This window comes from Tiliqua scincoides, chromosome 5 (assembly GCF_035046505.1).
Source record: "Tiliqua scincoides isolate rTilSci1 chromosome 5, rTilSci1.hap2, whole genome shotgun sequence".
In the NCBI taxonomy this organism is placed as follows: Eukaryota; Metazoa; Chordata; class Lepidosauria; order Squamata; family Scincidae; genus Tiliqua; species Tiliqua scincoides.
In genome coordinates this window covers 103,771,521-103,783,304 of record NC_089825.1, presented here as the reverse complement: position 1 = coordinate 103,783,304, position 11,784 = coordinate 103,771,521, and the positions used below count along the sequence as shown (strand labels likewise).

Genomic DNA, 11,784 nt, shown 5'->3' with positions numbered 1-11,784 from the left:
ATAATCTATTGACTTTCATAGTAATATGTAGCCTTACTACTTTAAATACACCATTATATATTTACAAACTTGTGTCTGTGTAGTATTGAGGACTGGAGTTTATCTAAACCCAGCCTGGGCCACTCAGCTTACTACTGTGGTAATGGGCCAATGTCTTCAGACCAGGCAGCCCAGTCCTATCCCCAGTGACTTTGCCAGGTGCAGTGGTGCCAAAATAGTTACTGCTGCATTCAGTGGCACTTCTAGGGCCACTAGAGGTCTCCTCAGGGAAAAGGACATATGTCCCCTTCGCTTGGGGAAAGCACCACAATCAAACTTCTTAAGTCTGCACTGGTTATTTTGTCAGTGCAAGTTGAGAGCCTCTGTGTTGGGCTTTGCAGCCCAACATGGAGGATTGAATACAGCAGAGCAGGGATTCACTGGCCTGACCCCAGTTTCTCCTCTCCTATCCTGGAACACCTTCCCCTTGCCCCTACAGACTGCTGCCCAGAGCTCTTGTTCCAGGTGGCGTTCATCCTGCGCTCCCTGCACAGAGGATGCTGTAAATGTGTTTTACAGCATGTTTACGATACCTCGCTCCACATTCATACTGCAGGTGCTGAAGAACTAAGGATAGGGCTCTGAGTCCCTGGAGTTTTGGGGGAGCTTAGAGTTTGCAAGAGCTGGGAATACAGCTTCCCCTTGGTTGAAAGGACTGGCTGTTTAAAGAAGGTGTGGTGGCAGCATTCTGGGAAGCATTTGCCCTAAAGATTGCACACCCATGTGTTAGTATGTTGTTGAGCTTATCAGGTGGATATGTGCTAGAAACTTGTACTCAGTGTTTGTTTTATTCATCTAAGAACAGTGCCTTGTACTTGCAGTGAGTAATAAGACCTTTGACATAGTAGGATGCATAAGAACGAATTAAGAACAGTAGCCTAGTCAAGTTGTGTGTTTAAAAACCTTGAGAGGGGAGGTCACATAGGAACATGCATTCCTGACTTAATGGGAGTGTTAAGGCATTGGACCAGGAGTGTGTAAGATCAGTCAGAGACCCAGGACTGTGCCACATTTAAGTAGCATATCATAATATGTTCAGCACCTGGACTCGTAATAGAAAATTACCAATGTTGTTGTACATTGTGGCAGTGGTTACCTCCAAATAGTAGCAGCAGTGAATATAACATTGATTGACTATGGTCTGCTAGTCCCTTATCACTAGAAGTGTGTTTTTACTGATGACTAAATGAAAACACAAAACACCACATTTTTCAAACACCTCCATCCAAAGATAATGAATAAAGTACTGAGGAATCGTATATTCAGTTGTGAATAAAAACACAAAATGCCACAATTAGCATTTTAATTCAACAAATTTTGGAAAAAAAATCTCACAGTGTTCAAGCACTTCTACTTATGAGTCAAATGAAGACCAAGCCTGGAATGGACTGACTGCATTGTCCACATACACCCAATAAAGACATGGGACAAAGTAAAGAAATTAAAGCAGGACACAGAATATTGAAATAATCAAGTCTGAAATGGGAAGCCTCAACTCAGGCGGGTTCATGTTTTGGGGGAGACAACAGCTCTTGTCTATATTCTCTTTGGGAATGCTCAGTCTGATTCCAAGCAAAAAAATCACTGATTGGGGGGGAGGGGGGATTTGAACAAGCTATGGACTGCTGAACCAGTTTTAACCTGCCAATCCTTGCTCAGACAGATTCCATTCAGCCTCCCCAAGCCACAGATACTTCTGGAGTTGATCCTGGGTTCCTTTTTATCAAATCAGCTAGCCTCAAAGTGTGCACTGATTCCTATTCTTAACCGTATATCTGCACACAACCTGCCAGCTGTAATTAACCTGGCTAAACACATCCACCTGGGGGGGGGGGCAGAGAACAAAACTCCCTACCAAGGCCAATCAGACAGGAAGCAAAAAGTTCCTACTTGGTTCCAGAGGCAGCCAGCTACTCTTGAATTATTCATAGGTAGTTTGCATGGGGACTGTGAGCTATTTGGTTGCCAAAACTAAGAGTAGCCAGATCAGCAGGCTTCCATGGCCCTGCAAAACCCCACTCCCAAAGGAAAAGGGGTTGCCAAATAGGGATCCACCAAATAGGGGTTGGGGCAAAAGATGCTCTGAGCACTAATGGAAGTCTACTGTGCAGAACTTCTGGCCATTGAAATGCCATATCCTTATCCATTTTGAGGTTAACATTAGGGAATCTTACAGCTCAATTAGATCCAATTCCCACCCCTGCTCCAATGCAGCTGTGTGTACTGTATCTGTGCGTGGGGGCAGTCAGAAAAGTCTTCTGGGGGTAAGCTAAAGTCTCCACCACAGCTATGAGAAAAACAAAGTCTCCACCATAGCCTCAGACTTAATGCCAGCAATACAGCTGGTGCAGGTTCAAGTTGACCTCTTTGACCTCTATTAAACGCTCCCTGTTGAATGATCTGTGGTAGCACAGCGGTTCAACATGATAGAGCATGTTAATGCCTTTCTAAAATATGTCTCATCTATGATTGCATACAAATCAATGGGAACACAGTTGGCATCCTTCAGTCTCGGAAGACTATGGTCTCGGAAGACTATGGTATCCTGCTCTGAATAGTGGTTCCGGCACAGTGTCCTCTCCAGTGCGCGAAGCCTGGGTAAGGTAGATATGGAGGATAGACTGTTACCCACACAGCAAATCCCCCCTCTCCACATTGCTGAAATGGTCCAATGGAAAGGCAGAAGCCAGTTCGGTTGGTTCCAGCGGCGTCGCAGGAGTTGCCAGAACATGACTGTGTTCAGCCATGAACTGCCTCAGGGACTCCGGCTCTGGATTTTGCCTCGAGGTTGACTCCTGAAGCCTTTTCCATAACTGGATGTAGCCACAAGGCAGTGGAGGTTTGGGATCAGAGTTTTCCTTCTCTCAGATGAGCTGCCTTCCCAGGCTGACAAGTTCCATCTACCCGGTGGCTGTTCAGTCGCCTCTTATGACAAGTACAGCCAAACTGAGGGCCTATTCTTATCCCCAGCCCCCAGGGGAAAAACCAATGGGGACATATTTCTAAAGCTCACAAGATGAAATCTCAAGGGATCTTTACATTCTGATGATATAGCAGTTCCTTGCTCAACCACTGCCATTTCATTTAGAAAGCAGAACTGCCCAGGACAAATTTCCTAGTTAGGTTTTTGACTCGGTGAGTAAAATGACGAGATGCAATCAATATATAAATTAGTGGAAAATGAGAATGCGGATATTGGATGAATGACTATGCATATTCAACCCAAGTGGTATTGTCTGCATTTTTAGCCAAGGAAATAAAAGATATCTTTATTATATTTCTTATGTTTGTGAAGGCAAGCTTTGGGAGGCTAGAAATCTTAAATATGATTTGATTAAAGCTCTACAATCTTTTCTAACCTAAACCCAGAGAACTTGTCTGTCAAGTTTGACTGGATGCATTTCAGGTGTTCAGGATGTGGCCAAGGCATTTGGATTTGTACAATCAACCACTCTTGAGTTCCTTGTTTTCTATGGTTAGTCACTGAACTTCTGTATCCCACCTTCACTCATCATAGACCAATATTCTTCAACCTTGAGGTCAGGACCCCAATGGTGTTACCAAAAGGGCTGTTTTGTTTAGGGGAATTATTACACTGCACTTATTGGAACATTAGGCAGAGAAATTCCCTTTTGCTTAAAGAGGAGACTGAGAGAAAGATAACTTTCAATAAAAGATTATAGTTTTATTACAAAAGCACAAAGGTAAACAATGCAGATGGAGAAATGTATTTCTTGGTACCTAGCTTTCATGGTGGTTGCGTGTGAAGAGTATTTGGTGCATCCGTGGAAATCAGAAAAAGGAAGGGTTGTAGGGAAGGATTTTAGGGGTCCCTGCTATGCCAATCCCAGCTGCTAACTAAAGTTGGGGAGAGAAGGGGAGGAAAAAGGGGGGGAAGGGAAAGAGTTCCAGGCGCAAGATAGTTACTTGTTCTTGTAGAGCCAGTTTGGGGGGGGGGTCCTGTGGAGAGGACTTTCTGACACAACACAAATGTGTTGGGCCTTGGAGCGAGAGAGAACATGTGAGAGGAAGCCCTCTCTTAAAAGGGGTTGGGAGACAGTGCTGAGCTGGATGGTAGCTTGATTGCTAACACAAAGCTGGGTGCTTGGAGTATGTATACATTTGAATGGGGATCAGGATGTTTATCAGCAAAATTCAATGGGGTCTATGGCTGGCTTCCTAGATGGGGGAACTTAACAAAGACTGAGTGGAGACAATACAATGAATCAGTAACATAAGAAGTTCAAGTTTGCATACAGTAATGTAGGAGATGCTTGAACAGTGATTGGATTAAAACACAAGACTTCCTCCCATAATGTGTGACTGTGGGGGGGGGGGATTGTGTAACCATGAACTTCTGTGTAGGTACAATTTGCATAGGAAACAGTGATTGGATTAAAACACAAGACATCCTCGCATAATGTGTGACTGGGGGGGGGGGTGTGTGGTTGTGTAACCATGAGCTTGTGGCTTGACCAGAGTCCGGGAAATGTGGCCTGTATGCTGGAAGAACAGTTTAGCTTGCATGACATTATAGTCCATAATAACCAGATATAGAAAATCACAACTAAAAGGCAAAAGGGGATTTTTACGTAACAATGGGGTCGTGAAGCTTCCGTTGTGGGGTCGTAGCTACGTCTAGGAAAAAGGTTGAAGACCACTGGATTAGAGCATCACCAGGTAAAAGGGGAGGCATCTAGTGTGGCCCCTCAGGAACCAGGAGATGGTGTCCCACTCAGGTTCTTAGCAGTTGTGCTAAAATAGCTTTCATCAATGCCAGGCTTCCCAGTAACTCTTTCTGCTCTCTCTCTAATAAGAACATTTGGTTACAGTGAAGAGTACTGGGAGGGCATTGCAGGGGTGGAGAGTGGATGGTGATAGGGGTGGGCAGATAGGGGTCACGGGAGGTGTGATTATCTCTATCTGGGTCGTGACATGAAAAAGGTTGAAGACCACTGCCATATACCATTTGTTTCCCCAAATAGTTGTTTGTCTTCGGGGATAAAGACTCTTTTCCACAGAACATTCTCCCTCTCTCTGCTTTGAATTTCCATTCTGTTTTTTGCTTTTCTGGTTTTGCTACTTTTTAAAAAGTTTTTACAGGTGTCTCTGAGCAAATGTAATAATAAGCATGTCTTAGCAGTTTTCAGTAATTCACCACCTGCAGCCTTCTTTCTGGAGAGATTGTCACTTCAAGGTTGCATTACAATAATGCATTTTACATAGAGCTGCCCTTGTGAAATATTTGTAAACTTCGGTTGACATAAAATATGGCAACGAGGCTTCTCATCAGGGCAACTTGTTTATATCCTATCACCTGATCATAACTTGCAGAATCATACTGGCTACCATTTTGTTTCCAGGTTTGGTACATAGTGCTGGTTATTGTCTTTAAATCCTTCTGTGGTTTGGGACTTTGGTCCTCAAGTAATTTTCTCCCATGTGGGTGTCCTTATATGGGCTGGTCATCATCTAAGCCCGCGATTTTCAACTAGGGTACTAAGATTGGTGGGCTACAAGTGGTCACAGGTGTGCCATGGGAGTTCAGCAAATTTATTTATTTATCAAATTTTAATAGGGCCACTGAGGAATGTGACCCTCCCACCAGCAGCATGGTGTGCCTTGACAATTTTAGTGCCTTGTCAGTGTGCCACGAGATGAAAAATGTTGAAAGTCACTGATTTAAACCCTTGTTCTGAGTGCTTTTGTAGTCTGACACACCATGTGCATCCAACAGGCACAGGGCATTCTCAAAGGTGGCACTGGGAAATCAGCTGCTTGGCCTCAGATTCATAATAGGGAAATATGATTTCTTTATGAAAAGATAACAACATCCAGTTTGGTGAAAACTTCTTTGTGTCAATTCCACATCCTGTTTCTGCAGATAACAGAAAACAAATGGGAGAGCACCAAGAAGGAAGAGACAATGGAACAAGAGTGACACAATTCATCCTTCTTGGCTTTCCTGGTTCTCAAAGCTTTCAGATCTCTCTCTTTGTGTTCTTTCTTGTCACGTACATCCTGACAATTGTTGGCAATTTGTTCATCATCATTCTAGTGACAACAAACCATCATCTCCATACCCCCATGTATTTTTTCCTGTGCAATCTCTCATTCCTCGAGATATGGTACACAACAGCCTGTATTCCCAAGATCCTTGCCATCTTTCTGGGCAGAAGCAGAAGCATCTCTTTCACGGGCTGCATGTTTCAAATGTATGTTCTTTTCTCTTTTGGGTGCACTGAACATATTCTGATAGCGGTCATGGCTTATGACCGCTATTTGGCCATATGTTATCCCCTGCACTATCACACCATCATGAGCCTCAACCTGTCTAGGAAGCTGGCACTGGGATGTTGGCTGGGTGGCTTCCTTATTATTTGCATACCAGCCTATATAATCACAACATTATCCTTTTGTGGGTCCAGTGTGATTAACAACTTCTACTGCAACATTGATTCTTGGATAGTTCTCTCCTGCACTGACACCCACTTCCTGGAGATAACTGCTTTTTTCATAGCCATCATCGTCATTGTGGGCTCGTGCACGACGACTCTCCTTTCCTACATGTTCATCATCGCTACCATCCTGCGCATCCCCTCCAGCAAAGGGCGCCAAAAAGCCTTCTCAACTTGCTCTTCCCATCTAGCGGTTGTGGTTATTTGGTACAGCTCCACCATCTTCCTGTTTGTCAAACCTTCCAAGCAGACGTCTTTGGAAAGGACCAAAATAGTGAGCATCTTCAACCTCATTGTGGTTCCATTGCTGAATCCTTTCATCTACACACTGAGAAACAAAGATGTGAAGGTGGCCTTAAGAAACTCTTTGCACAGGCTATGTGGCGAGAAGGTGCCAAAAAATATTCACATAAAATCAGTATCAGCTGCATACACTTAGGGTGTAGACGGCTTACATTCAGTGGTTACACAAGACACTTGGGCACCAGAAGAAAGACCCAAGACTGTTTCCCTGCCTGTCATCAGCATTCATCCCTTGCCCCACTGCCTGACCCAGCAGGAATATGCAAAGAGATCTTCTTAGCTCACTCAGTTTAGAAAAGGAGGCAGAAAGGACCCACTTTGTAAAATGACACTCTATCTGGACCCACGTAGCTTTATGAGACTTTAAAGAAAAAGGGGGGGGGATCGGAAAAAGAATATTTTATTTATTTAAAATATTTTATTTATTTATTTATTTAAAAAAAAAAAAAAAAAACCTTGATCTACGTATTTCTCATAACAATGCAGTCCTAATGATTAGCCTCAAGGTTTGAGGAGATCAGTGGCCCAGACTTCACCTGCCCCCATTACCTGTCATTGCCAGACTTGGAGGGGAAAAAATGCCAGAAAAAGGTACTCAAACATTTATCTCCCTATATTTACACAAGTTTGCAAACTACAGGAGCTCAGCTCTTTGCAGGACAGTTAGCAGCTGATTTTTTTGAATGACTTTGAAAATTGCTTATATGATCTTTCCATCATCCATGTTTTCATTGGGGGCTCTGTGGGACCCACCAGAAATTGAGTTGCAACCCACCAAGTAAGTCCCAACCCACAGTTTGAGAAACACTGAACTAGAACATGTCTTTTTGCCATATATTTTCTGTGATGCATGTAAACTCCTTTACTGGTGCACAAACAAATGAGCAATCTTTTATTTATCAAAAGTAAGACAGCTGGATACAAAAGTACAAATGCAAAAGTATTGATTGTGGAGGATAAACAATCTCTGAAGAAATGTTAACGAGTTAATCTGTTCTGCTCATTATGCTTAAAGTTCTGATACCTATAAAACAGAACTGAGATGCTCCCAGCGGTGGCAGTAACTCTGATTCTGAAAACATTCCCTTGGCCTTTTGAAGGAAGGAAGGAAGGAAGGAAGAACAACTGAGAGCATTGCAAAGTAAAACGCCTATTTTGTTGAATGAGCTGTGCATCTGGTTCGACCTGGGAGAGGCTTCTGGGGCCACTCAATTAACATTTTGGCACTACCAGGTGCTCATGACCCACAATTTGGGAAACGTTCTGCTAGGGTTTAAATTCTGCAGCTACTGATAATGCCAATGTGGTCATGTACTTGGGTTGCTGACTGGCATGTGCCACCTTCAAGATGCTTAGCTCATTTCTCATATGGGTCATCATGGAAAGGGTTGATTGAACACACATGACCTGGTTGGCTTTTTGTTTGTTTGATAGGGCTAGTTCTGATGAGTACCTTTGGGCCCACATGGCCTTTCAGGCCAAGGAAAGGGAGTTTAATATCCCTTTGGTTCAAGGAAAAGCAGAAGCATTGTGGAGGTATAGTAGATACACTCATAGAACTCATGATACTACTAGCGTGATGCCCATGCTTAGCTCCTCCTGAGCACTGGCAAAAATTTCTATAGTACAACCTTGTAGTTAATGCCAGATTTAGTTGAAGTACCAATTCCACACCAAGAATGACACACTACTATAAAGATTATGAATTTATTTAGAATAAGACAAAAGTCAACATTAATAGCCCAATCCTATATGGGCCTTCTGCTGGCAGAATTTGCGTTCTATTAGAGAACACCTTGATAACACATGCATGAATGGCTGAGTGCATACACAACACCAGCATGCCTAGCAACCACCAGTGCTGCTAACTTAGTATGAACAGGAAGGGGGAGGATTAGGGACAGGGATTAGGGACAAATGGGGGCATGTCTGGGGAGAGCAGGGGACGGATATCTGTGGCAAAGGTGCCACCGATGTCCTATGCCCCCTATCTCAACTCACCCCTATGGGTTCACTCAAACTTGCACCGGCAAAGCATCCGATGCTGATCCAAATAGACCCATTGGGGATCATGGTGCAGCAGAGTCAATAAGTAAAAATTCCTTTTACTTACCTTCCTGCCATGTCATGGTTCCTGGTTGGCCTAGAACAGGGGTGCCCAAACCCCAGCCCTGGGGCCGCTTGCAGCCCTCGAGGCCTCTCAATGCAGCACTCAGGGAGCCTCCAGTCTCCAATGAGCCTCTGGTCCTCCGGAGATTTGTTGGAGCCCACACTGGCCCGATGCAACTGCTCTCAGTGTAAGGGCGACTGTTTGACCTCTTGCGTGAGCTGTGGGATGAAGGCTCCCTCCACTGCTTGTTGTTTCATGTCTGTGATACAGTATCAGCAGCAAAGGAAAGGCCAGCCTTGCTTTGTGCAAGGCCTTTTATAGGTCTTGAGCTATTGCAAGACCATTCATATAAGTTCATCTTTAATATATTTATTTATGTAAACTTATGTAAATTTATTCACATTTTAAATGTAAATGACTAACCTAATACAGGTTAGCCTCACTTAGGAGCGTAGCTCCTGAGCATGTGCAGAAAGCTGACCCACCATCTCACGGCATGGCTGGCTGCACTTCTGGATTTAGCAATGTGCTGCAACTAACAACACCCCAGGAAGGGTTTTTTATACCTAAGAGGCCAGCTTTTAGAAACGTATAAACAATTTAAAGATTCCAGATCCTCAGATGATGCCCAAGCTGTTATACCAGGTAGCAGCAAAAAAGGCTCTGGCAAATCACAGGCCATGGATAACTGAACTTTCTAGATCAGGGGTGCTCACACTTTTTTGGCTCGAGAGCTACTTTGAAACCCAGCAAGGCCCGGAGATCTACCAGAGTTTTTTTTACAGTGTTCGCGCCATCATAACATATAACATTTATGTGTACAATGTATGTTGGTGTACCTTGAGCCCCACTGAGTATAACAGGACTTACTCCTGAGTAGACATGCCTAGGATTAGGCTGTGAGGCTGCAATCCTAGCCACACTTACCTGGGAGTAAGCCCCATTGAGTACAATGGGCCTTACTCCCGGCGTTTCCTCCCAGAGGCACCTGAAGGGGGGGGTCGGCACTCCGCAATCTACTCATTTTGCCTCGCGATCTACCGGTAGATCGCGATCCACCTATTGAGCACCCCTGTTCTAGATGGTCACAGTGCGAGCAGGCCTGTCCAAGTGCAACTGCCCACCCCTTCCTGAAACACACAGTTGATGCCAGTTGCTCATTGGCCTTGAAGCTTGACTCAGCCTGATAGCACAGTCCTGACAGCACAGATGTCTTTGGATAGAATCACTCCAATTAGCAGCTATTCTCCTAAAGCAGAAGGGTACAGATTTTCTCTTCCAAGATGGAGTCTCAACAATAAGGTTTTGCAGTAAGATCTTGCAAGTTCTGGACAGTCCCCCTTACCTATGTTTACCATATACAAACTGGGACAGAGTGCTTATAGCTTTAACCACTATATAGAAGAAGGAATTTTTGCAGGTGCAGCTCAACATGGAAGGGTTTAAACAGCTGCACCTGACAAAATGCCCTCTTCAATACAGTAATTAAAGGTATAGGCATTCTATCCTAGTTCGTATCTGGTAACCCTACTCTTACCTGATGACATGCCAACCTCTGCTCCTCCCAAAATCCAATGCTTTAGCTCAGCACTCCTGTCCGCTCTACATTTCCTTTTCATCTCTCCTCCCCTCTTCCTTTTCCAAAACTCTATTCCAATCCAGGGAACTGGGCTGACAGAGATGGGCATTGCCCACTAATCTGCTCATCCGAAGTCAGCGCTTCCGTTGATTTCCTGGATGGGCTGACCTGGGGAGAAGTGCACTGGATTCAATGGAAGGATCATTGGGTTATCATTAATAGAATGCACCAACCATCAGTGCAGCTGCCAAAGTGCATTCAGGATCATAGACTCTATTGCAAGAGCAGTATCTACTAGGAAAAAAATGACCTACTAGAAAAAAAGATCTACTAAACATGTACTAGATTTTTCCACATGAAGGGTTGGGGGGAGGCTTATTTTGACAGTAGTGGCAGTGTTTTGAAGCACTTCTCTTTGCAGCGTGCTGGTGGTCACCATCTTTTTCAACAATACCTCAGGGGTCAGCCATGAGTAGAGGTGTTTGTTTCTGGTGAGTAATGGCCCAATCCTATCCAACTTTCCAGCACCTGTGCAGCCACAATGCAGCCCCTAGGTAAGGGAACAAATATTCCCATACCTTGAGGAGGCCTCTGTGACTGCCTCCCCACCACAGGAAGCAGGGCACACCCCCACTGGCACAGCTGCACTGGCACTGGAAATATGGATAGGATTCGACCCTAAGACTACAGCCTAACAGCCCAATCCTAACCAGCTTTCCAGCCCTGATGCAGCCATGCCAAGGGGGCATATGTTGCGCCCTGCAGTGGGAAGTCAGCTGTGGGGGGGCCTCCTCAAGGTAATGGAATAAATGTTGTTCCCTTACCTCGGGGCTGCGTTGTGGTTGCATCAGCACTACAAAGTTGGTTAGGGTTGGGCTGTATATCTTACTTAACAAGATGGGCTTATTTGTGAGTAAATAAGCATTTTCAAACACCTCTAGGCATGAGCCCTTTTTTGTCCCTAACTTTTTACCTGTGCTGATGTCCAGGAGGAAATAAACCAAATGGTGAAATCATGGGTTTAGATCTTGGGCAAACAACAGGCAATTCATACCCAACACAGGTGAAAAGAACTTTATGAGAAATAGTAATAATGATTTATACCCTTAGTAATTAATTGCTTACAATTAGACCCATATAATCCGTCTGGACTTCAAATCCTCTGGAATATGTTCAGTTCTGAGCAAGCTTGAGAATCAAAATCCATACAGAACAAAGAATACATAAACCTTGGAAGTCCTTCTGAAAATTATTCACAGCATGTCAGAAACAGAGTCCCCCTCCCCAATAAAAAG

General features: G+C 44.2%; 1 protein-coding gene across 1 annotated transcript; it reads left to right on the top strand.

The window, feature by feature from the left end:
• Positions 1 to 2,247: 2,247 nt before the first annotated feature.
• Positions 2,248 to 6,936, top strand: LOC136652776 (olfactory receptor 6F1-like). Its single transcript, XM_066629698.1, has 2 exons — positions 2,248 to 2,255; positions 5,961 to 6,936. Exons 1-2 carry the CDS (start codon positions 2,248 to 2,250, stop codon positions 6,934 to 6,936), a joined length of 984 nt encoding a protein of 327 aa, XP_066485795.1.
• The last annotated feature ends 4,848 nt before the right edge of the window (positions 6,937 to 11,784 follow it).